The sequence below is a fragment of the Vombatus ursinus genome, unplaced genomic scaffold, assembly GCF_900497805.2.
Source record: "Vombatus ursinus unplaced genomic scaffold, bare-nosed wombat genome assembly UNPS02009975.1, whole genome shotgun sequence".
Lineage (NCBI taxonomy): Eukaryota > Metazoa > Chordata > Mammalia > Diprotodontia > Vombatidae > Vombatus > Vombatus ursinus.
Window position 1 is genome coordinate 4,537,179 of NW_020949753.1, and position 25,074 is coordinate 4,562,252.

A 25,074-nucleotide genomic window follows, 5' to 3' on the forward strand; every position below is an offset into this window, starting at 1 on the left:
CCTAGTGCCAATGCCCAAGTCCTTGTTCCTCATGCCCTTCTTAGGATTTGATTCCCAAAAGCTTAGACTTCCAAACCTCATCCCTGGGTTTGGGAGAATAGGCAATGGGACTTCCGCCTAACTCTCCTAAGACTCAACCGTCAACCCGGACTAAATATTTCATTTCAAGCACATACTTTGTCATGACTCTAAGCTCTCTAGCTAGGGGGCTTCCATTTGTCCCAAAATCTTTGGACCAGCAGTCACTGAGAGAACAGCAGTAGGGGCTTTGAACCCCCAACACACCCTCTCCCAAGGGACTAACTGAAGAAGGGGCCTGTTTTGTCTCCTAGGGCCCAACCACACCCCTGGATGTCCTTAAGAACCAGGGTCCTTTCTAGCCTGGGGGTAGAATTGCCATTGACCTTGATGAGTGTTAGAGATGGGCAAGTGTATTTTATAGATCAGGGCAAGGATGTAATGGAGGGAGAAAAAGTGCCGGTCTTCCCAATACAGAGAACTCATGAGCTGGGTTCATGAGAGTTCTTGGGTCAATGGAAAACCCAGTCAAAATAAAAAAATTAATTTTCCCATAATATCAGCAGCTCTGATCCCAAGTATTAATAGGGTTTTTGCTTATCAAAAAATAAACATTTTTTCATGACTATGAAAAGCAATCACAGGTTCATGAAGATTTTCCAAGTTTCACATTCTCTGCTTATCTTTTTTCTGTGTACTTTGTCAATTCAAACTCCCACTATTTAAACATTTATGATAATTTTGACAAAGCTGAATTTAAGTTTATCTTTGAAAATATTTTTATAAAAGCTTTGTTAAGTAAATTTAGTGAAAATAATTTGTGGGGAGAAGGTTGAAAAGTAGTTGAGGAGGGAAAAACATCTTCACAAACTTGAAAGGCACTATAAACAAATATACTCAAATTTCAACAAAGCCCTTACTGCTACCCAGCAAATCTTTCTTTTCAACCTTTGTAGACTTTCTGGTAACATTTCTAGTAGTAGTTATTCCAAATGTTTTTGATACTAATAAAGTTCCTAATTCCCTTCTGGACCTGAGCAAGCAATCAATGCTGAATTCATTTTATTCAATTCTGCCAATTATTTCTGCTATGGAGGTCAAAAATTCTGCTTACGAAAGCAATGAAAGAAATTAAGAAAAAAATTTTTTCCTGAACCTTTCAGGAACATTCTGCTGTGGTTTCATGCTCTCTTAGGAATCTAGACTCTTCTGCTTCATCAGGCACTGGTTCAATTTCCTTTGTCTTGAACTACTGGATCAGATGTGTTCAGGCTCCTTTAGATGTCCTTGTGACCATCTTTCCCCAACTGTTATTAATATCTTTCCTGGTGATTTTTCTGCTTGTGCTTAAGGTTAATTGAGTTTTCTTCCTCCTAAGATCATCAGAAAATTCGCTCTTTTCACCTTATATCCCCCTATCACTCAGTTTTTGACTCCTTTAATGGAGGTTCCACTGAGGGCTGGACCTTAAAAATATCTCAGCCTCCTCCCAAGCTGAAGAAATCCCTTTTTACTGGACTTGATTCCTGCTCCACATGAGTTTTGGGGGTATAAACCTAGCTCCTGATGGAGGCCAATCTCCTTTCCTTCAGGCCTGATGTAGCCCCCCTCTTCCCCACATCCATTGTTACAATGTCCGGGGTCCCCTCTAACCGAGCCCTACTTCCCCAGGCAGAGCAGGCTTCTGCTTTACTATGTCTCCTACAGCCAAGTTAGGGGTGAGGGGCAGAACTAAGATCTGTCACTTTGTTGCCACAGAATCATGGGGTGAGGGTATGAATAGAAGAGCAATGACAGATAATACAGCATCAAGAAAGGAATTTCTGAGTGGATCCCAGAGTACAAATATCAAGGCAACCAGAGTAAAGGGTGGAAGTCATTACAAGACAAAAGTTTGACCTTTAGGCAAGTTTCTCCAGAATGTACATGGAGAGTGAAGTTACATGAGTAAGTTAGAAAAAGGAGTTTAGACTCACACATGGAAGAGTTAGTTAACTCATGCCAGCTTGACTATGTCTTAGAACTAAAATCAATTTCCAATTTTACACCTCATTAGGTTTCTTAGTGTCTTAGCGAAGACCACTGAAATGAGTTTACCTTTTGTGCAGAGTTCTGAGGTTTGACAAAATATTGAAAAACGATTTCATCCTCCATCTTCCTCTCTAACCTTTTCTCTTTAACCACATTCCTTTTGCCACCTCAAATTTAATTCATATTTTTGCCCATCATCTCCTTCTGATTTCAGTTAACAGATAGGACTGATTTCACTATGTAAAGTGGTATCCCTTTTTGATTTGAATAATTTTATTAATAGACAGGGTAAGAAATGAGGACACTTGTGAGAGAAACACTAGGGAAAAGATGGCTCACTCAGAATAAAGATGGCAGAATTATCTTGTTTTCCAGCATCTAATTTGCATATGACAAATATGACATCTTTAAGGTAGAGAGCTGGAAAGCCTTCTACTTAGGACTATTTAGGGACTATGGGACAAATAAATATTGCACAATGGTGACTTGGCGGGAAGAAATGTTCAATTTTGGGGGATAATTTCATACTGGAGACTCTAGTGTAGCAGAGGTGACCAGGACCAGACTTCCTAGGGTCAGAAGAGACCTCAAAACTAGGTCTGAGAAGAGTTCTCACAACTGGGACCAGGAGGGACTTTGGGATAGTTCTAGGAACAGACCTTGGAGTCTTCACTGCTATTTCCTCTTTGTAAGAAAATGCCTTGCCACATGCTGCTGTGATCTTTGAGAAGACCTGAGCATGGAGCATAGCTAAATTGGGAAGTGAACTGAACTAAGAGCTGGGGAAAGTTGAGTGCATTAAGGAACAAAACTGCATCTTTTCGTCCAAAAGTAGCTATTAAAAGCAGTAGAACTAATACGACAACAAAGGGAAAATGTTAGATATTGGAGGGGATATGGGAAAACTGGGACATTAATTCACTACTGGTGGAGTTTGAACTGATCCAACCATTGTGGAGAGCAATTTGGAACTATGCCCCAAGGGCTACAAAACTATGCATTCCCTTTGATGCAGCAATACCGCAGCTAGGTCTATATCCCGAAGACATCCAGAAAAAGGGGAAAGGACTATTCTTACGCAAATATTTATAGCAGCTCTTTTTGTGGTGGCTAAGAATTGGAAAGCAAAGGGATGCCCATCAATTGGGGAATGGCTAATCAAGCTGTGGTATATTGTTGTAGTAGAACGTTATTGTGCTATAAGAAATGACAAGTACGATGATTTCAGAAAAACCTGGAAAGACTTACATGAACTGATGCTGAGTGAAATGAACAGAACCAGGAGAACGTTGTACACAGTAACCAATATCATTCAATGAAGAATTGTGAATGAGTTAACTATTCTCAGCAACACAATGAACCAAGACAATCCCAAAGGACTAATGATGAAATATACTACCTGCCTCTAGAGAAAGAACTGATATTGATTGAATACAGACTGAAGCATGCTATTTTTCACTTTTTCGGGTTTTTTCTTTCATTTGGGTCTTCTTGTACAAATGACTAATATGGAAATGTTTTACATAATTGCACATGTATGGCCAATATCTGATTGCTTGCCATCTCAGGGAGGCGAGGGAGGAATAGAGTTTGGAACTCAAAACTTTAAATAAAAATGTTAAAAAAATTAGGAGGGAAAAAGCAGCAGAAGCTAAACTAGTGGTGAACTAGTGGTAGCTAAGTGAATGGAGTGCTGGACATAGAATCAAGAAGACCCGAGTTCAAATCTGGCTTCAAATACTTACTGTGTGACCCTGAGCAAGTCACTCCGCCTGCCTCAGTTGCCTCATCTTTAAAATGGGGATAATAATAGCACCTATTTCCCAGAGCTGTTGTGAGGATAAAATCAACTAATATGTGTAAAATACTTTGCAAATCTTAAAGAACTACATAAATGCTAGCTTTTATTTATTTACTTATTTACTCATTCATTCATTCATTCATAAATTAATAAGTGCCAAGTATGGTGCTAAAAGTTGTGGATTAAAAAAAGCCAATAACAGACCCTGACCTCAAGATGCTCATATTTGAAAGAGGGAGAAAACATTAGGCATATTCAAGATATATCCAGTATGTATTAAAAGTAATCTCAGAGGAAAAGGCAGGTGGGGGATGGGGAAAGGCTTCCTGAAGAATGTGGGATTCAGTGTGAGTCTTGTCCGTTTTCCCTTGGTTTCTGCTTTATCATATGTATGTCATCCACTTTCAAAGGTCCAACTTCTATGTAGATGACTTGTACATTTTAATTTCTAGCTCTGACATCTCATTTCCCACAATCAGCTGTCTCCCTTTGGATTTTCCTGTTCTTATCAACAATACAATTCAATTCAGTGCATGTTAGCTTCTTCAAACATTGGTTATTCTAAATGAAGATTATAATCTGTCAATTCTTCTGCCTGTGTATCCAGCAATTTCCAAACACTGTCATTTTCTAGTTTATCAAAGCCAAACTTTCCTTCCAATATTTGTAACAGTCTGCATCTGAGAGGGAAAACTTTCAAAATTACTATTTGTACAATGTGGCAAAATGTGTTTCCACATCCACCAGCAAATGCTGATTGCAGTAATTTGTTGCCAAGCATAGTGAATGTTTCTGATTGCGCCTCTGATGTTAATATTTTTTTCCAGAAGTCAGTAAAGGAAATTAAATAGATGCCTCTAATTTTAGCAATTGCTTGTTCAAAAGTTTTCCTAAAGTAGTAGACCTAAGTTGCAAGGTTGTTTCAACTTATTTGCAAAGATCCTTAGTCTATGGACTACAATAAAGATGCTGGGTTTCGTGGCAAAAAATATCTATATACTTTTACATACTCCCTATGTGAACCTACGTGTAGCTGGGTGACTAAAATCAGCAATAATTTAAATGCACTATCATTGTCTTTGTAGTATTTTTTAACAGCTGGGCTAAAATAAAACTTAAAAAACTTAAAAAGATTCAAAAGTAGCTTTCGTCATACTTGTTTTCTTACTTGACCAAAGAAAAGAAAGTGATCGATGTAGCCTCTCAGAGTTGGAGGATTTTCCAGGCCCACAAAACAAGTCCTGGTTTACATTTAAATCCTATGCTTCCTTACGTCCCGATAAAAGTATCAGGCGTATCCAATACTTTAAATTCATGTTGAATATTTTCTTCCTGAGAAAAGTAAGTTCTAGAAGACATTTATTTCCAGAATAAGCCTGTTTCAGCCACATTAAAACTTTATTCATCAATATATCCACCTTTTTCAATTATTTTCTTCAAAACATCAGGATATTTAGCTTCTTTGTCTTCAACTGCACTGGTCACTCGTCCAGGAATTTTAACATTATATTATTGAATTCAATGTTTCAAGTGATAGACAAGGAGGAAGAGTTTCACTTCCATTTCACTTCCATTGTCTTTCACTACCTTACAGACTTGAAGCTTTCTTCTGAATGACTGCTCTGCTAAAAGAACTGCATTTCTTTTTTTTTTAGGCAATTGGGTTTAAGTGACTTGTCCAGAGTCACACAGCTAGTAAGTGTCAAGTGTTTGGTCTGAGGCTGGATTTGAACTCAGGTCCTCCTGACTTCAGGGCTGGTGCTCTATCCACTGGGCCACCCAGCTGCCCCTAGAACTGCATTTCTGATCACCATCTTTAATCCATACAGCTAAAAGACACTCCATTTCTCTCACTGAAACACTATATTCTTTATCGTTGCTAGCAAATCACAAGAAGCTAACGAGATTTTGGCTTTAAAAAAATTATATTCTTTTTTCCCCCAATTACATGCAAAAATTTTTAACATTTGTTTTTTTAAAATACTGAGTTCCAAATTCTCTGTCTTCTTTCCCTTTTTCTTTAAAAAATTTTTTCCTGCATGTTTTATAATATTCCATATTTTGCATTCAGCATTCCAACATTTCATTGTATTTTAGAGCTACAATGACCACATTATATCATTCAATTACATCAAGTTTTTGTTTTACTGTAAGAACAAGCCTCTTCTTTTGCATCAGCTGTGTTCCCATCTGAAGCATTCTTCTTTCTCCCATTTTGAAGGAATCTTTTTTTAAAAAAAAAATGTAATATGGTTTGCAGCAGTAGATCATATCCACATGTGACAACAGAGAAATGCAGACTGATGACATAGCAGCACCTTAAAATCCTCAACTAATTCACACATTTCATTAATTGAATTTTGCCTTATATTAAATGTGACCTGATATAATTTTATCATTTACACTAAATCTATTTTGCATTATTTGAAACTTATATTAATTACAACCCAGCTGCATATTGTTCCAATTTTCAAACAGAAAAGACAATAGCATCTGCCAACTACATACCAGCAAGCCTGGCTTTGGTTACTGGAAAAATTCTAGAATATGTTAAAGGGATAGTATGTGAGCAGCTAGGAAAGAAAACAATGAGCACAAACAGCCAGCACAGCTACAGGAAAAATCTCAAAAGGTCATGCCAGACTAATTTCATTTTCTTTTGTACAGAGTTACTAGACTGCTAGGGGAAGCTAGGTGGGACAAGCGAATAGAGCGCCAGCCCTGGAGTCAGGAGGACCTGAATTCAAACGTGGCCTCAGACACTTACAACTGTGCGACCCTGGACAAGTCACCTAATCCTGTTTGCCTCAGTTTCCTCATGTGTAAAAGGAGCTGGAGAAAGAAAGGGCAAATCACTCCAGTATCTCTGCTGAGAAAACCCCAAATGGGATCAGGGAGAGTTGGACATGACTGAAAAAACAACTGAATAACAGCACTAGACAACTAGGCTGGTAGTCTACTACACTTGAGTTAAAACAAATTCACTAGCTCATTACAGGAGAGGTCAAGTGTGGCTGGAGAGCGGTTCACATGAAGACGATCTTGGGGTTTTCACGAATCGCAGGTCCAATATGGGTAAACAGTGTGGCAGGAGGACACCTGTTTGATCTCAGGATGCATTGAGAGGCCACGTGTCCAAAACAAGGGAATTTCACAGAATCGTAGATTTAGACCAGGACAGGCTCTAAGAAGAGTCATCTAGCTTGGCTTCCTCATTTTAAAGATAAAGAAACTGAGGCTCAGAAAGGTTGAAATGCTTGCTCAATGCCGTGTGGAACCACAGACAGATCTCTGGCAGAGCTGAGATTGAACGCTGGTGCTCAGACTCCAGATCGAGGCTCTTTCCACCTCGCCATCAGCCTTAATGAGCACAGCTACCCAGGAGAGCCGTGTGACCAGGCTGATGAAGACAAACAACACTTTTCAGTGATCAAGAGAAGTATTTTCAAATACCTTCCAGAAGTCTTCCATTGTGGAGAGTGTCTTGAAATTGGTTTTCTCCATTTTAGACACAGGTGTTTCTAAGAAAAGCTGCGACATCACCCTGGTGTAGTAGTACATGCTGGAACTTACCATCCCATAGGTCACTGTAGGGCACAAAAGGAAATGGTACCATGAATAAGCAAGTAAACACAGTCAATCACTCAGTTCATTACGTACCTTGTGGATATCCTGAAGGATTGCCATCTCATACTTTCAGGCTGCTTACAAAAAAGAAATCAACATGATCTGACAGTGTTCTCTCACTGCCTGATTCATTATCCAACAATCATTAATTAAAGCAAAGCATTATGCACAAATAACCTGGCTGGCAGAAACAAAGATAATGAAGACTCAGCCTGCTTCCCTCAAAGTCACTTGTAATCATCTCCAGCAGCTGTTTCACAAGTGCATGGGTGTTTCCCTACTGAGAGAGTTAAACTCCCCAAGGACAAAGTTCATGATTTATTCATTACACCAGTCAACCTCCAGCACAAACTCAGCGCCTCCTAGCCAGAGGCATATATATGTACATGGTGTATATGTATATATGCTTTTGATATAAATAACATCTCCTCTGATAGAATTTTAAGCCCCTTGAAGACAGGTACTGCTTTCCTTTTCAATCTTTGTATCATTAGCACTTAGTGCTTGCCACATAGTTAATAATAATGAATAAATCCTTATTTTTTTCTTGATTGACTTAAAGGGAACCTTAATGCATTAAGGAATGATTATCCTAAGGCCAGAGGACTTAAAACTGAAAAGGGACATAGGATCATAGATGGAGAGGTTGAAGAGACCTTAAAAGGCATTTAGTTCATCCATTTTATTTTACAGATGAGGAAAATGAGACCCAAAAAGATAGTGATTTGTACAAGGTCATACAGATAGAAGGTGATAGAGTCAGGTTTTGAACCCAGAGCCTTCCCTCCAAATTCAGTGCTGGTATATCATTCTAGTGGTCTAAGTCTGATGCCCTTGTTTTTACAAGTAACAATACTGAAGTACAGCTAAGTTAAGTGACTTGCCCAAGGTCACAAATGTGACAAATGCCAGAGAAGATCTGGGTCAGCATTTTGCCTGACTCCAAATCCTGTGCTTCTTCCACGTGCACTATCCTCTACTAAGGGTGCAGGATAATATACAGCAAAATACCCCAGCTCGGCAGCGATAGCAATCAAACCACATCGAGTCATATCCTCCAACTTATCTCTCCATTTCCCCATTGTCTCTGCCAGGTAAAATACAGTCCACATCTTCTAAATTACTTTGAATTTTAGAGCTAGAATTAAAATCTTTTTAAAAGAGCTGTTCGTGATTTTTTTTAAAGTATCTGAGTTATACACTTGAAGAATTAGATGCATTGTTGTACATGAGGAAATTTATAACTATTGATATATATGTAAATATATCAACAATCCATATGTAGATTAGATATTTGTCTAATATATAATTAATACATATGTATATATACTGGACAACTAAGGTCCTCTAGGAAGGTATATATAGGGACAAGTTGTGGAGCCCTAGTAGAGAAAGGGATAGATGGAATCCCTCTGCAGAGAATTACTGGAAGGTGTTTTGTATCAAGGAGTCAGAAGGATAAAGTGTCTCTTAACGGGAAAGGTTGCAACAGCACACATAAGGCAGGTAGTGATACAAAAGGATGATGGGCCTACTCTATACCAACTACTTAATGACTGTAGGAGATAAGTAGTGTCCAACATCAGTACAAAAACAAGAGTTTAACAAAGAGAAGGTGCCACCTGATCATTTCCCACTTCTAACTTACAAAGGAGACTAACATTTGCAGGTTTATATTTCGAATCTATAGTTGGTGCTCCAGCACTAATCAGATTTGAGCTATTTGAAAAGTTCATCATACACAATCACTTAGCTACTTGTTATGTTCTCTAGACAATAATAAGAAACTTTTTAAAACTTTGAAATTGTGGGTCCTTTTGGATTCCCCAAAGCATAACTGTACTCTTCTTTAAATGGGCCTCCTCCTTGGAGTCAAGTTTACCTTCACCACATCTGAAATGCCCTTTCTGCCCCCAAATACACAGGACTCTGAGGAAGGCATCATCCTTCATTCCAAGGTGGCTTTAATCGTGGTAGAAATTGAACGCACCCTCCTAAGATTCTTCATCATGCTTCTTGCCAAATTTGCCACAGACAGCCAAAGGCTTAGCATGTATACCTCTTTAGATTGACTACTTCATGAGTTCTTCTAAAAAATTATTTTCAACATTCATTTTTTCATTTCAAGTTCCAAATTCTCTGCTTTTCTCCAAGCCCTTCCCCCATCCATTAAGAAGGCAAGCAATATATCAATTATATAATTATCATGCAAAACATATTTCCATATTAGCCATGTTGCAAAAAAAGAAAGAAAAGTGAAATGAAAAACCATACTTCAAATTGTGTTCAATTTGAGTACTTTCAACCATTTGTTTATGAATATTTTTCCAATGTCCTGAATTCACATCAGTTCCCAAGTCAAAATGAAGATTGTTCTCAGACATCTGTGACATTTACATTACTCTATACAGTCACATTAGATTCTCCATGTTCCTCAAGGACCGACTCATGACAACTTGAAGAATGGACATCACGTCTCTCCTCCATTATGAAATAGGTGGAATTCAGATTGCAATCATTTCCAATAGCATTGTTTGGGAGAGGCCACATGTCAAAATATCCACTGGCCTGGAAATAAGCAGCTTTCAATTAGAGCTATACTGGATGATAATGGGAATGAATGGCGACGAGGGGGATGAATTTAATGTTCACATTAACACTGCATCATATTAAGGTGACATACTCCCTCTGCTGGGTGAATCTTCTGTGACAATAACCAGCTTTGAGTCTGCAATCATGCTGTTGTCTTCACCATAGATGACCTTTGATATTCAAGGAAAAGACTACCATGCTGGAGCTCCATTATCTCTTTCTTTAGGTTGTCTTCTACAACATTTACAAGAGCAAGTTCATCAACCAAATCCTTTATTGAGAGTGACGGCTCATGGTACATGCCGTGCCAAAGGCACCCAACAGCACAGCAGTGATCTTGTGATAGGGAATTTTCTCCTTTATTCATTCAAATCAAACAGATCTTTGATAATTCCCATCTTGGCCCTGAAGAGAACCCAAGTGTAAGAGAAGCGGCTGGTCAAGCTGTGAGCGGCTTTGAGATGCGAAACTACTGCTCTGGGATGCATATCTGGAGTGAGAAGTTACCTCATGCCAACTCTTTCACTTTTACAGATGGGGAAACTAAGGTCCAAAGAGGTTAAGGGCATTTCTCACAGCTTGCTGTTCATTCATGCAGCCCTGTTTGACTCTATGTGACCCCACGGACTTTGATCAAGGGGTTTTCTTGGCAAAGATACTGGAGTGGTTTACTGTTTCCTTTTCCAGTGTGTCCCCATTTCACAGATGAGAAACTGAGGCAAAAAGGGTTAAGTGACTTGCCGAGGGTCACACAGCTAGCAAGTGTCTGAAGCCGGATTTAAACTCTGGTCATCCTGACAACTTTTGGTCATCTATCCACCACACCACCTACCTGCCCAAAGAAAGTGGCCTAGCCAGCAACTAATCAAAGATTAGGACTCAGGTTCTATTCTGACTCTCAATCTAGAGTTCCTTCTGTAGTGCCCTGCTGAAGCCTCAGAAGGCAGTTACCTCTTCTGTTTGGTTTGTATTGCACAGTAGCTAACACCACCATAGGTATCCTTGCATTTAGTGAATAATATCTGAAGATAATCAAAAAGGTCAGAGAGTAGGAAGATAGGAAAGACCCCCAAATAAGGAAGGTAGAAAAGATACAATCTAAAGGAAAAAAAAGGATTTTAAATGGAAGAAAGGAATTATCAAATTTAAAACACAGGATGAAAGAGAATGCACCCGGCTTTTATGAAAAGAAAAACTTCACTAAGCAAGTAATCTGGGCTACAAAAAAAGAGGAGTCTCTGAAAATGCCTCCCCCCATAACTCACCTTGACCACACCCTTACTAACTTTTACTGGGAGGATACTCACAGGCAAAGCAGGTTTATTAGCCCTCAGTTATAAGAGAGGTAGAAAGTATAGCAGGATTATAAGGATGCCAATTTGCAGATGATCCTTCAGCAGCTATTTAGTGGGGTGAAAGGAAGGTAACACATGCTTATTAAGCACCTACCATGTGCCAGGCACTGTGCCAAAAACTTTACAAATTATGTCATTTGATCTTCACAATGTATCCTCATTTCACAGTTAAGTAAACTGAAGCAGGCAAAGGCTAAATGACTTGCCCAGGGTCACGTATCTACTAAGTATTTGAACCGATATAAAAAGTAACCATCGGTGAAGAATAATATATGTCTGAGGCTAAATAATGTTTTATATTTCATAAAGAAAGATCATCCTATCATCTACTATTAGTATGGGAAATAATTTGAGGTGCTTTTCCAATAGTGGAAATGGTTTTTTCCCCCTCTATTTCATAGGCTGAAAAAAAGAAAATGGATAAAAGGAAAGACTTTGAGTTGATTACAACCATTTCCTACTGGTTTACCCAATATAAAGCAGCTGCCATAACGAAGAGGCTTAAAAAGCCCAGAAAGCACCTCAGCTAGCAAACATTGGTTCTTTTTGTCAAGCCCGGAGAAACGGCAGCCAAACGCAACACAAGTTTATATTTTAAACTTATTTGCAAAATACTAAGGTGAAGAACGGAAGAATATTATAGCAGTATTGCCTCACAAAATGATGAAAAGCAGTGGGTGAAAATGAGTCTGCAGAAAGCTTGCCAAATCACCCAAGAACACTCATAGATGAAACCAGAAGGAAAAAAAAAAAGATGGAAAATTCAGCTCAATTAAACAAATATTTTTAAGTACTTAATGTATGTGTAAGGCACTGGGGATACAAAAACAACAAAAATGAAGTAGCCCTTCTTCAAAGTTACATTTTGCTGGGAGGAGGGGAGGTGAAAGGAAGAATAACGTGGAAAAGTTAAGGCAGAATAAACACATAGGAAAGACCTAAATTACTGAAGAAATATTCATTGCTTAGGGGTAAATTGAGCCAGTATAACACAAAAGACCACATAATTCAAATTAATTTACTTAGTGTCATACCAAATGAACTACTGAAAGATTTAGAATTAGAAAAAAATAATAATGAAATTCATCTGGAGAACAAAAAAATCAAGAATCTCAAATAAAATAATGAAAAAGAGTGGGAAGGAAAGAGACTTAGAACTACAACTATGCTACAAAGAAGAATTATTGAAACAATTTGGTACTGGTTAAAAAAAAGTGGTTAAAAATCAGTTGAACAGTTGATATACAACGTCCTGGAGGAAGAGAACATAATAGCCTCATCTTAGAGAAACTCAAAGATACCAGTTATTGAGGTAAGAACTCAATTATTTGACAGAAATTGCTGGGGAAAATGTAAAGCACTTTGGCAAAAAAACTGATATAGATCAACATCTCACATCATGTACCAAGATAAACTCCAAATGGATTCATAACTTAGACATTAAGGATGACATCATCAACACATTAGAGGAGCAAGGAATCCTTTTCAGAATCAATTCAGGAGAAGAGTTCATTCGTGACTAAATAAGTAATAACAGTTATCAGAAAATAAAATAGAGAATTCTGATTATATAAAATTGAAAAAAAATTTGCAAATATAATGTAGAAAAATTAGAAGGGAAATAGGTGACTAGGGGGAAAAAAATCCATGCAATATGTTTTTTCTAAAAAGTGTCTCGTATCCAAGATTTATATGTCAAAGGATATGAAGAGGCAGTTTTCAAAGGAAGAGGTCCAAGCTACTTCATGTGTATATACATATATATATACACATACACACACACACACATACATATGAGAAATATGAAAAAAAGTTCCAAATCACTAATAATTAGAGAAATGCAAATTTAAAAAATTCAGAGGTTCCATGATAAAAGAAGAAAATGACAAATGTGAGGGGGACCTCAGGATAAGAGGCACACTAAATTCTTTGTTGGTAGAGCTCTAAAATACGATGAAATGTTGGAATGCTGAATGTACAATATAGAAGTATAAGAGACTTGAAAAGACCATCTAGTCCAACCTTTGTCATTTTATAGAAGAGGAAACAGAGAACTGGGGAGGCTGAATCACTTGCCCAAGTCCATACAGGGAGTAAATTCAAAAGTGAGATTTGAATCCATGTGCTTAGAACTCAGCACTCATGCTCTTTCCACTGTATCAAGCTGCCTATTTCGTTCTTTGCTGTTCAGTCATTTTTCAGTCATGTCTGACTTTTCATGACCCCATTTGAGGTTTTCTTGGCAAAGATACTGGAGTGGTTTGTCATTTCCTTCTTCAGTTCATTTTACAGATGAGGAAACTGAAGCAAACAAGGTTAGGTGATTTGCCCCAGCTCACACTGCTAGTAAATATCTGAGGCTGGATTTGACCTTAGGTTCTCCTGACTCTAGGCCCAGCACTCTATCTACTACACCACACAGCTGCCCTGCCTATTTTGTTAGACTATGGCATATTTAAGTTTTAATATAAGATTTCTTTTTTGTAGTTTGTATATTTATCTATTTGCTTTATTGCTATTAATTAAATTTATGATTTTAAAAACAAAGGATAACATTCTGGACTTTCTAACTGCCAGACTCAACAAATTATTTGCCCCTCATGTTATGCTTATAGTAATTCTTTTGTATTTTTCTTTTTGTTCAGATCAGTGATTTCATTAATATAGAGAATTCCTGGTGAGGAAATTCTCTCCATAGACGCAGATGGGCAACTTAAAGCCTTACAGGTCTACCTCGGGTACCATTAAGTCACCTGCCAATAATCACATAGCTAGTATATACTGGAGTCAGAACTTGAACCTAGGTCATTATGGCCCCATGGCTAGACTGTGCCATTCTGATTCTCATAGTAGTTAATAAAATCTTACATCTCTGTAAGTTTTGTAAAGAGTACAATACTGTCTTCCTTAACTTAGCATTATGTCAGGCTTAACTGACTTAATTAGCAATGCACTAGTCAATCAGAAAAGGCTGAAATATCATTTACTGTTTAACAATGAACATGAGTCCTTTATTAAATTTTGAATTGTACTGAAAACAATGACTAATCAGAAAACACTTTTACTCTGACCCTTTGAGTGCAAGCATATTTTCCTTTAAACAGGCTTCTGAGGGAGCAAATAAACTTTGTAATGCAAAGAAATAGTCTACTTACAGATACATAAAACCACAAGAAAGAGGAAGTATGTAACCAATTCTCGCAGAACACTTTTCAGATATTTCTCTCTGCTTGTATTGCTTTCTTCCATCAGTCTTGTTCCCCAGAGACCTTAAAAAAAAAAGTAATAAATTAACTTATTTCATTCACATTTCAGATATAACATATATGGCAAGGAAAAAACCTAGAAAAACATAAAAGAGATCTACCATTTAACGCCATTAACTATTTTTCATTACAAAATCTGCTATAAGGTTATACAATTAACCTGTTACTAAAATTTCCACCTTAAAAATTCATAAAATTGAAATTCATAGTGTTAAGTGTAATGGCCAAGATAAAAAGTCATCTAAGTAACTACTACAGCATTTGATACAAATATACTAAGTACACCATCACCTGACCTATAGGTGCTTTTTCTGATAAAAGTGTTTCAAAGGCATCTTTTAATCAATCAGCAAGCTTTTATTAGGTGCTTACTATATGTCAGACACTGTGCTGGGCCCTGGGAATACAAAGACAAAGGGAAAAACAATTCCTGGCCACAAGGAGCTCACGTTCCAATGGCGTATATAAGTTGTATGTAAGTTCTATACACAGATATATTCATAAGATACAGATAAGTAAGTGGAAGATAACTCTGGAGGTGAGTACACTAGCAGCTAGGGGTCCTGGGAAAGACTGCCTGCAGAGGTGGCTCTTAAGCTGAGTCTTGAATGAAGGTAGAGACTCTAAGAGGTGGAAGTGAGTGAGAACACACCAGGCATAAAAGGCAGCCAGTGTGATGCACAGAGCTGGGTGAGGGAGGTCAGCAATGAGGGACGCGGTACAGTTGGGCTGCAGACTGCACTGTGGGGAGTAACGTGTAAGAAAACTGGGAAGATAGGAAGGAGCCAGGCTGTAAGAATGATTAAATGTTTGTTCCGAGAGGTAAGAGGAAGCCACTGGAGTTATTTAATGTGGTGTTCAAGACTTGTCTCACATATGCTAGCTGTGTGATATGGCCAAGTCTGTGCTTCAGGAAAATCCCTTTTGGTAGTAACGTGGAATATGGAGTGAAGTAGAGAAATACATCAGGTAGGGACCAATTAGAAGGTTCTGATAGTAATCCAGGTGAGAGGTGATGAATATTTAAACCAGGGATGGCGACTGTGTGAGTAGAGAGAAAGAAGTATATATCAGAGATGTTGTAGAGGAGAAATGGATTTGGATATGCAGGGACTGGTGAGTAGCTGGACTATAGCTAAATGAGGATAGTTCAGCAGAGAAACCAGAGATGGACATACATAACTAGAAATCACCAGCAAGGAGACGATGATTGAATCCAAGGAAACTAGCGAGATCACTAAGTGACAAAGTATGGATTAAAAAAAAAAAGGTCCAAGACAGAGCCCCGGGGGGACATCCATGGTTATTAGGTACAATAGAGATGAAGTAGTAAAGGAGACTGAAAAAGAGTAGTTAGAAAGATAAAGGAACCAAGAAAGAACAAGAGAACCAAGAGAAAGGAGGAAAGGAAAACCTAGTGAGGAGAGAATGCCTGGAAGAAGAAATGGCATTAAATGTCAAAATGAAGAAGAAAAAAGGAGGAAAAGGTCATTAAATTAAGCAACTGGACCATTGGTAACTGTGGAGAAAGCAGATTTGGTTAAATGATTAGATTGGAAGCAAGATTACAGAGGGTTTTTAGAAGAAATGAGAGGACAACAAGAGGAGGAAACCAATTGTAGGTAGCTTTATCATAGAGCTAAGCTAAAGGCCAATGCTGATAGCTGGCAAGGATGGCCGGACCAACTGGAGATTTTTTTTTTTATAATGGGGAAGCTATAGGCCTGTTTGTAAACAGTAGAGAAACAGCCAGTAAAGAGAAATATTGAATATTACTGAGAAAATATGGATAACAGCAGAGGCAATTTGTCGTAGAAATTAGGAAGCAATGAGATCAACATGTGGAGAGGTTTGCAAGGAGGGCAACCCCTTCATCAGAGACTGGAGTAATAAAAGAAATGGTGGGGGAAATGTATGAGAGATAAAGAAGAGGGGAGAAGGGAGAGCTCAAGGCAAACAAGGTCCTGAGCTGAGAGGAGGGAGGGAAGGGAGTTCTATATGAAGTTGAGGAGAGGCAAAACAAGTTATGCAGAGTAAGAGCCAAGATGGCGGAGTGAAGGCAGCAACCCAGCCAAGTTCTAGCATTTGCCTCCAAACTGTAAAACAATGCTTCGAATCAAATTCTGGAGCAGCATAGACAATGAAAAGTCAGAGTGAGACATTTTTCCAGCCTGAGACAATGAGGAAGCCTGCGACACTGGGGTGGGGGCCAGCCTGAAGCACACATGGTGGCCACACCAGCTGTTGGCCTTGGAGTCTACTGTGACAGTAACAGCAGCGGCTTCTGGAGCTTTCAGCCCGGAAACAGTAAGGAAATTGGACAATTGGTCAGAAAGAGATTACAGAGGACCTAGAACTGACATTGGGTGCAGGACCAGAGCCTGTCTGGCAACTCTCTTGCCCATATATCGTTCCAGGTCACAGCTCCATGGTGGACAGTGCTTGTGGTCAGTGACAAAGGAGCAGGGACCCTGATCACAATTGCAGGGCAGAGAGAAGCACAAATACTTGTGGCTGAAGGGCAGCAGGGGCCTTTCCTGGGACCAGAGCACAGAGGAGGATAGCAGTGACCAAACCTCTCCCCAAATCACACCACTTTAGAAACATCAAAATCTTACAGATGCCCAGAACTAGCTCTGAAAACACCAGTACAAAAAAGCCTGAGGCTTGGGACAGTATTTCACCACCCAAGAGGGTGAACATAATGTTCACAGTCAAGAAATAGGCTGGAAAAATGAGAAAAGAACAACAAAAAAGAACTTGACCATAAGAGACTACTATGATGACAGGGAAGATCAAGACACAAATCAGAAGAAAATAACATGAAAACAGCTACAAGCAAAGCCTCAAAGAAAAATACAAATTGGAAATAAGCTCAACAAGAATTACTGGAAGGGGTAAAGAATGAGCTATGAATGGTAGAAGAAAAATTTGGGGGAAAAAACGAGAGTGATGTAACAAAATCATGAAAAGAAAATTAATAGCTTGGTAAAAGAAGCACCAAAAAATACTGAAGAAAACAACATCTTATAAAACAGAATTGGGCAAATGGTGAAGGAGGCATAAAAATTCACTGAAGAAAAAACTCCTCTAAAAAGCAGAATTGGCCAAATGGAAAAAGACATATAAAACCTCACTGAAGAAAATAATTCCTTAAAAATTAGAATTGATTGAGTAGAAGCTAATTACTCCAGAAGACATCAAGAAACAATAAAACAAAGTCAAAAGAATGACCAAAAAAAAAAAAAAAGAAAATGTGAAACATCTCATTGGAATAACAACTAACCTGGAAAATAGATCCAGTAGAGATAATTTAAGAATGACTGGACTACCTGAAAGCCATGATTTTTTTTTAAAAAAAAAAAGAGCCTAAACATTATCTTTCAAGAAATTATAAAGGATAATGCCCTGATATCTTAGAACCAGAGGGCAAAATAGAAATTGAAACAGAAATCTCTGTTCATTCAGATGCCATCGGCCACCATCTCCTCAATTCAGTACTATCTTAAATCAGGCCTAAACAACATATGCCCACAGGCCACTTGCAGCCTGGCCATTGGGAAGTATGTTGTGCAGGCCTGTTTTACATCCCCTACATTTTTTGCAGGCTGCCCAAAATCCCTTAGCTTGGGAAAAAACTTTACCAAAGAAAATAATTTCCTGAAAACTAGAATTGAACAAATGTTTAATTTGACTCCATGAGATATCAAGAGATATTAAAACAAAATCAAAAGACTGAAAAAAGTAGAAGAAAGCTTTAGATATCTTACAGCAAAAACAACTGACTTGGAAAACAGTTCAAAGAAAGATAACTTAAAAAAAATTTTTTTTTAAAGAGCCTAGACATCATATTTCAAGAAATCACAAAACTACACAGATCTCTTAGAATCAGAGGGGAAAGCAGAATGGGAAAGACTCCACCAGTCACCTCCTGAAAGAAACCTCCCAAAATAAAAACTCCCAAGAACATTACGTCAAAAATCCCGAACATCCAGATCAAAGAAAATATACTGCAAGCAATCAGAAAGAAAGAATTCAAATAGCATGGAGCCATAGTCAGGATTAAACAAGATTTAGCAGCCACTACTACAAAGGAGTACAAAGCTTAGAATATGATACTCCAGAAGATACAAGATCTAGGCTTATAGCCAAGATATACTCCTATGGGTTGGAGGGGAGGGGGGGAAGGGGGGAAGGACCTTTACCAAAATTGTGAACTGATGAAAACACCAGAGCTGAGTAGAAAATTTCACATACAAACATAGGAGTCAAGAGAAGCTTAGAAAGTTACATATAATTAAGCAATCATAAGAGACCAAAGAAGGATTTATAAACTATTTATATTCTTATATGGAAGAGATGATTCATGTATTCCCCTCATAACTATATCATTATCAGGGGTCACAGAAGACTACTAATTAGACAGAGGATCTGGGAGTAATTCTGCTATGTTTTGATGATCTAAGAAAAATGGATAAAGGGGAAGAGGCATACAGTAGGGGACTTGGGGAAAAGCAGAGGGAGAATGGGCAAAATAATCTCACATAACCAAGGTGCCTGAATTTCCAGTACCTAGCACAGTGCCACTTACACATAACAGGTGCATAATACATGTTTAAGGAATTGAATGATTCTAAAGTAGCTTTACAAGTATGGAACAGTCTCTATTGTATTTTATCTTAAGGACAGGTTATTGCCCTAATCCATGCAGTTCAATGACCATACTTCAAATTTCTGAGCACATCAACAAGTGATCTATTGATATAGCATTGTACCATCATCCTCATTAGCCAGTTAGCAAATCTGCAGAGAGCTCAGTCAGGTAAATGAGTAAACTATTCCTAGATTTCTTCAGACAATAAATTACAATGAAAGAACTAATGTTCTACTTTATACAAAGGGTTCATAAAAACTCAGATTTTCTAAATCCCCTATTATACCATAAAAATAAGGGAAGAAAAAGGGACCGGGACGAGACTTAGAATTTAATTGGTAAAGAGAACCCTCAGTTGAGGAAACTCCCTTTACCAACACAATTGGGCATTTTCTCTCCAACTTACAGTCAGAGAGAATTGTCTTCTCCACAGATGTAGGGAACAACTGTCATGTTACAACATGTGACCCATGTGCAGCCAACCTGAGCAACTCTAAAATCCTGAAAGTATTTCACAAGTGCTGCTACCCCCAATGAAAGCACAGCCTTTCAGCTAGAGCAGAAACACTCTTCAGAACAGAAAATCTCCCTTTCTCATCTGAACTTCTTAAAAAAGCTGTCTGTATAAACAATTTAGATTTAAGAAATCCGATTACCACAGTGACCAAACATGACTCCAGATTGTGTGATTCCAGAGGGCGTATGCTACCCACCTCCTTACAGAGAGGTGATGGGCTCAGGGTACAGACTGGGGCATGTATTTTGGGAATGGCCAATGCAGGCATTGATCTGGCTTGGTAATGTACATCATACATGAGTTTTCTTTCTTTTTTTCTTGGTTTGTTTGTTTTTTTTTAAGAAAGGGGGAAGTGTGAGGAAAAGAAAATAAATTTTTTGTTAATTGAAAAATATATATATATTGACTAAACTTGGCCCTAAGGAAGAGATAGTGAAGAGGCACCTCTTTCCCCCTTCTTTATAAAGGTAGTAGACAATTAGTGTGGAACACTACATAAATTGTCAGAATTTTGTTATATTTGTTAATTTTTTACATTTTTTGGTTAATTAACATTTTTCATTTTTTACATTTACATAATTTTGTACATCTGTTAATTTTTCTGAACTTTTAAGTCTTAAAATCGGTTATCAGGAGGGATGGCTCTCTGAAATGAATGGATAGAAACACTGGGGAACATGGATGATAAGAAAACAAAAGACGTCAATAAAAAAATTTTTTTAAAAAGAAAAAGTTGTCTGCACTCATTATCCTTAGTTCTCCTCTCTGACTCTTCAGCCCTTTGCAATCTGGCTCCTGACTTCATCTCTCCAACTAAAACTGCTCTAAAATTACCAGTCTCTTAATGGCCAAATCTGGTGGCCTTTTCTTAGTCCTTCTCAGTCTCAAACTCTCAGCTGAGGGGCGGGGTGGGGTGGGGTAGGGGAAGAACTAACTAATTTCTGAGTCCAGAGCCTCTCCCTGCTCTTAAACAAACAGATCCTTTTCATCACCTGAGCCTTCCTTCCTGTCATATCTTCTCTTCATTTCAAATCAAGGAATTAGGCCCAAATTCTAGAGTGACTCATCGAACCCATGACAAATACACAAGTAATGTTTATTTCCCCCCAAAGCACAGCTTCTGGTTTCTAAATTTAATTTGATTTCTGAGTTGGAACTAGAAAAAGTCATGGATATTCCCCTAGAGAAGTCCCACGAGTTCCCTATGCATGTGAGTGATTTAGGACCGAACTTACTACTATCAAATGCAGCTGTATGAGGGGACAGCACGTGTGAAATACTTTCAGGTTCTATAGAAGATTCTTATTCAGATAGAGAATGGACATAGACGGCCTCTGAAATTGGCCTTCCAATTCTGGGATTCTGAGATCTCCATGCTTTCCATCCCTTCACGTCTCTAATCCATCCTGCACACCACTGCTTGCCTAATCATTGTAGAATACTGACCTCATTAGGTCATTCTCCAAGTTTACAGACTGAAGTTTAAATTCCTCCGCTTGGCTTTCAAAGACTATCACAATGCTACCCCAATTTGTCTCATTTCCCACAAACCCTCTCATATCTGCACAATCGCAGAATTTGAGTTGGAAGTGACTCTAATCCTCCACCACCTAGCACAACTTTGTTTTACAGATAAGGAAACTGAGGGAGATTAAGTGACTTGCATAAATTCACACTAATATTAAAAATCACATAGGGGATTTGAACCCAGGTCTTTCAACTGTACTGCACAGCTAACGATTCCCTCCACTGTTAGGGTACACATTAAAAGACACTATTTAAACACTTGAGACATTTAAACATAATTTAAATACGAGGCTCACGCTCTTTTGCACCATCCACTTAAATTCTACATTAGGGTTTAAAAGTTCAACATGACAGTGGACGACAGAAAACATTCCCGAAAAAATAAACTTGCTAGATAAGCTTTAGCAAGAAATATTTCATAAAACTTCTTTCCCTACAAGAAACTTTGAAGGAGTACGTGCTTTTCGAGTGGTTAAATTCACACTGTGCACCAAAATCCAATTCATTGTTGATCGTTCCAGGGAAAGCCCAAACCCAATGTTTTGGGTTGGTTTGTTTTTCCCAGGCTGCCCGGGACAAAACTTTTCCACCAGAAGCGCTAATTGGAAAACTCTCACCCTCTCTTTTTGATCCCCTTGAAAGTTCCCTGCCCCGCCCCCATCCTCTACACATCGATTATTCAATTCGGACTGGTCAGTTTCAGCAATCTACCCAAAGTTCAGACCCGAAGACTCGGCTGTAAGATTATCTTTTTCTCGCAGCGATTTCTCGGGCGAGGGTCCCACCACCCTCCTGCAGACAAAGCTAAGGCTTTTTGCAACATTGTTTCTACGATCCTGTAAATATGTAACGGCTGCCATGGTGGATACATAGTAACCCCAGAGCACGGGGACATTCGATTTAAAGGCTGCAGCGGTTCGGTACAGAAGCCCAGGCCCGCCGCCCGGAGCCCGGCTCACCTCGCAGCGCCCGCAGCAGCCTCTGGGCCCCGGGCGCCCGGGGCGGCGGCGGCGGCGGCGGCTGCGGCCCGTCCAGGGGGAGGTGGCGGTGCAGAGCCTCTCCGGGGCCCGCGGGGCCGGCGCACACGGGCCCCGGGGCCTCCCTCCTCCGGCGCCGACCGCTCGGGAGGCTGCCGCCGTGGAAGCCGCCCAGCCCCAGGCCGCCGGCGCCGGAGGAGGCCACCCCGGAGGAGGCGGCGGACCTGCGGCTGCCCGGCCGCCACTCCACGTCCATCTCCACCACCATGCCGCCCTCCTCCCCTTCCACCTCGTCGTCGTCGTCGTCGTCCTCGTCCTCCTCCGGCTCGAAGCCCGGGTTGTCCCGGCTCCACGCCTGCCGCGAGCACGCCGACAGGGGCGGCGACGGCGACGCCGAGGCTCCGGCCGGGGGGTCTCGGGCCGCCGCCTGCCGCAGTCGCTCCATCTCGATGTCCAGCCCCCGCGGCTCCCGGAGGCCGCCCGGGGAGGGGAGGCCCGGGGCCGCGAGGCCGCCGTCAGCGCCGGGGGCGGGCCCGCTCAGCCTGGCCCGGGCCGCCGCGGGCTCGGCTCTGCGGGGCGCGCCCGCCTCCAGCTGGGGCTTCACGCGGCTCGGGTTCACCATGGCGGGCCGGCGAGCGGGCGGTCACTGCGGCTCGGAGCGCCGGGGCCCGCCTCGCTCCGCTCGCCAGCGGCGGGAGCCACGTTCCTTTCTTCTGCAGGCCGCCGCAGCCCGCTCCCCTCCCCACCCCCCGCCCCCGACTGCTCCACATTCCCGCGGCGGACTCGGCTTCCTTCCCCCCGCCCCCGGCCGCCCACGCCCCCACCCCCCGGCTCGGAGCGCGGCGCGGAGCCCGGACGGCCCGGGCCGAGGGGGGAAGGGGCCGCGCTGCCCGGGCCCCGGGGGGGGGGGGGACGCGCTGCCCGGGCCCTGGGGCGGTGGAGAGGGGGGAGAGGACGGGCTGCCCGGGCCCCGGGGGGAGGGGACGCGCCGCCTGGGCCGCCTGCCTGGCCTGCCCCGGGCACGGAAGATGCTCAGCCCAAAGCGTGCTCCGGGGAAAGGCTGGTCGGCCCGCAGTCAGTCTGGTTCCTCCTAGGCTCGGTCAGTAACCATTTATGAAGCGCCTACTGTATGACAGGCATGGTGCTAAGCGCTGAGGATGCTAAAAGGGGCAAAAGACAGTTCCTGCCCTCAGGGAGCTCGCAATCTAATGAGGGAGACCATGTGTAAAAAAAAACCAAAAACAAAACAAAAACAAAAACACAGACAAGGCAAGCTCTATGCAGGACAAACGGAGGGAAGGCGTTGGAATTAGGACGGGCTGGGGAAGGCTTCCTGCAGAAAGGGGGGATTTTGTCGTTGTTATTTGTCCTTCCTTCCCAAAGAGGACCATGACATCAGGCTGGTGATGCCATGACATGCAAGTGTGAGGGAGGGTTGTGCAAAGTCACCAGCCTCACTTTCTCCCCGAGAGCCATCTGGGTCCAGTGTCATGACATAGGTCAAGACGACCGGGGATTCCTCCCCCCCACCCCCAAGGGGGAGACTTAAGTTGGGACTTAAAGGAAGCCGGAGAGGTCAGGAGTCAGAGAGAAGGAGGGAGAGAGCCTTCCAGGCACGGGGACAGTCAGAGAGAATGCCCACAACCCAGAGATGAGGGTTCTTGTTCCTGGAACAACCACGAGTCACTGAATCCAGGAGTACGTGGACGGCAGAAGGTGTGAGAAGGCTGGAAAAGCAAGGGGGGGGGGGGGTAGATTATGAAGGACTTTGAATGCCAAGTAGAACATTTTGTATTTTATCCTGGAGGCGAGTGGGACTTACTGGAGTTTACTGAGTAGGGGAGGTGACATGCTTCGATTTAGAAAAATCACTTTAGTGGCAGAATGGAGGATGGAGTTGGGGGAGAGTTGAGGCACGCAGGCCCCCTAGCAGGCTATTGCCATAAGCTCGGATGGGAGGTGAGGGAGGGTGGGGATACTGCCCCAGGATGGGAGCAGTATCAGGATTCGGAGATAGAGCAAAGGTGAAACCCACAGGTGTTGGCAACAGCTTGGATGTTGGGGGGAGGGGTTGAGATAGTGAGGAATCCAGCCTGGAAGGATGGAGGGAATGTGTGGGGGGGGGGGTGTTTAAGGGGTAAGATACTGAGTTCTGTTTTGATGTGTTGAGTTTAAGATGTCTACTGGACATCTAGTTTGAGATGTCTGGACGGCAGTTGGAGGTTAGCTGAGAGGTTAGGGCAGTGCAGGTATATTTGAGAATCGTCAGCATAGAGATGGTCATAGGAGCTGACGAGTTCACCAAGTGAAATAATGTAGAGGGAGAAAGAGAAAAGGACATGTACAGGATGCAGGAAAGGAGACTGAGATAGGTCAGATAGGGAGGTGGAAAAGCGTGAGAGTGTAGTGTCCCAAAACCTAGAGAGGAGAGAGTGATAGGCAGTATCTAAGGCCGCAGGGAGGGGGAGAAGAATGAGGATTCAGAAGAAAAGCCATCAGATTTGGCATTTAATGGATTATTGATCACCTGAGGGAGACAGCAGTTTCAGGGGAATGAGAAGGTCAGAAGCCAGATTGTGAGGGGTGAAGAAGAGAGGGAGATGAGAGAAAATGGAGGCACGGATTGTAGACGGCCTTTTCAAGTTTAGCCACAGTGGGGAGAATAGATAAAGGACAATAATTAGCAGGGATGGAAGAATCAAGTGAAGA

At 41.1% G+C, this 25,074-nt stretch overlaps 1 protein-coding gene across 1 annotated transcript in view; it reads right to left on the reverse strand.

Moving 5' to 3' along the window:
* Window positions 1-22,987, reverse strand: part of PKD2 (polycystin 2, transient receptor potential cation channel) — a 52,171-nt gene extending 29,184 nt beyond the window's left edge. Inside the window, exons 1-3 of the mRNA XM_027853421.1 lie at window positions 22,348-22,987; window positions 14,580-14,693; window positions 7,304-7,437 (exon numbers count right to left, since the gene is read on the reverse strand). Of these exons, the coding sequence (XP_027709222.1) occupies window positions 7,304-7,437; window positions 14,580-14,693; window positions 22,348-22,987 (888 nt within the window). The remainder of the gene's footprint in view (window positions 1-7,303; window positions 7,438-14,579; window positions 14,694-22,347) is intronic.
* Window positions 22,988-25,074: the final 2,087 nt, after the last annotated feature.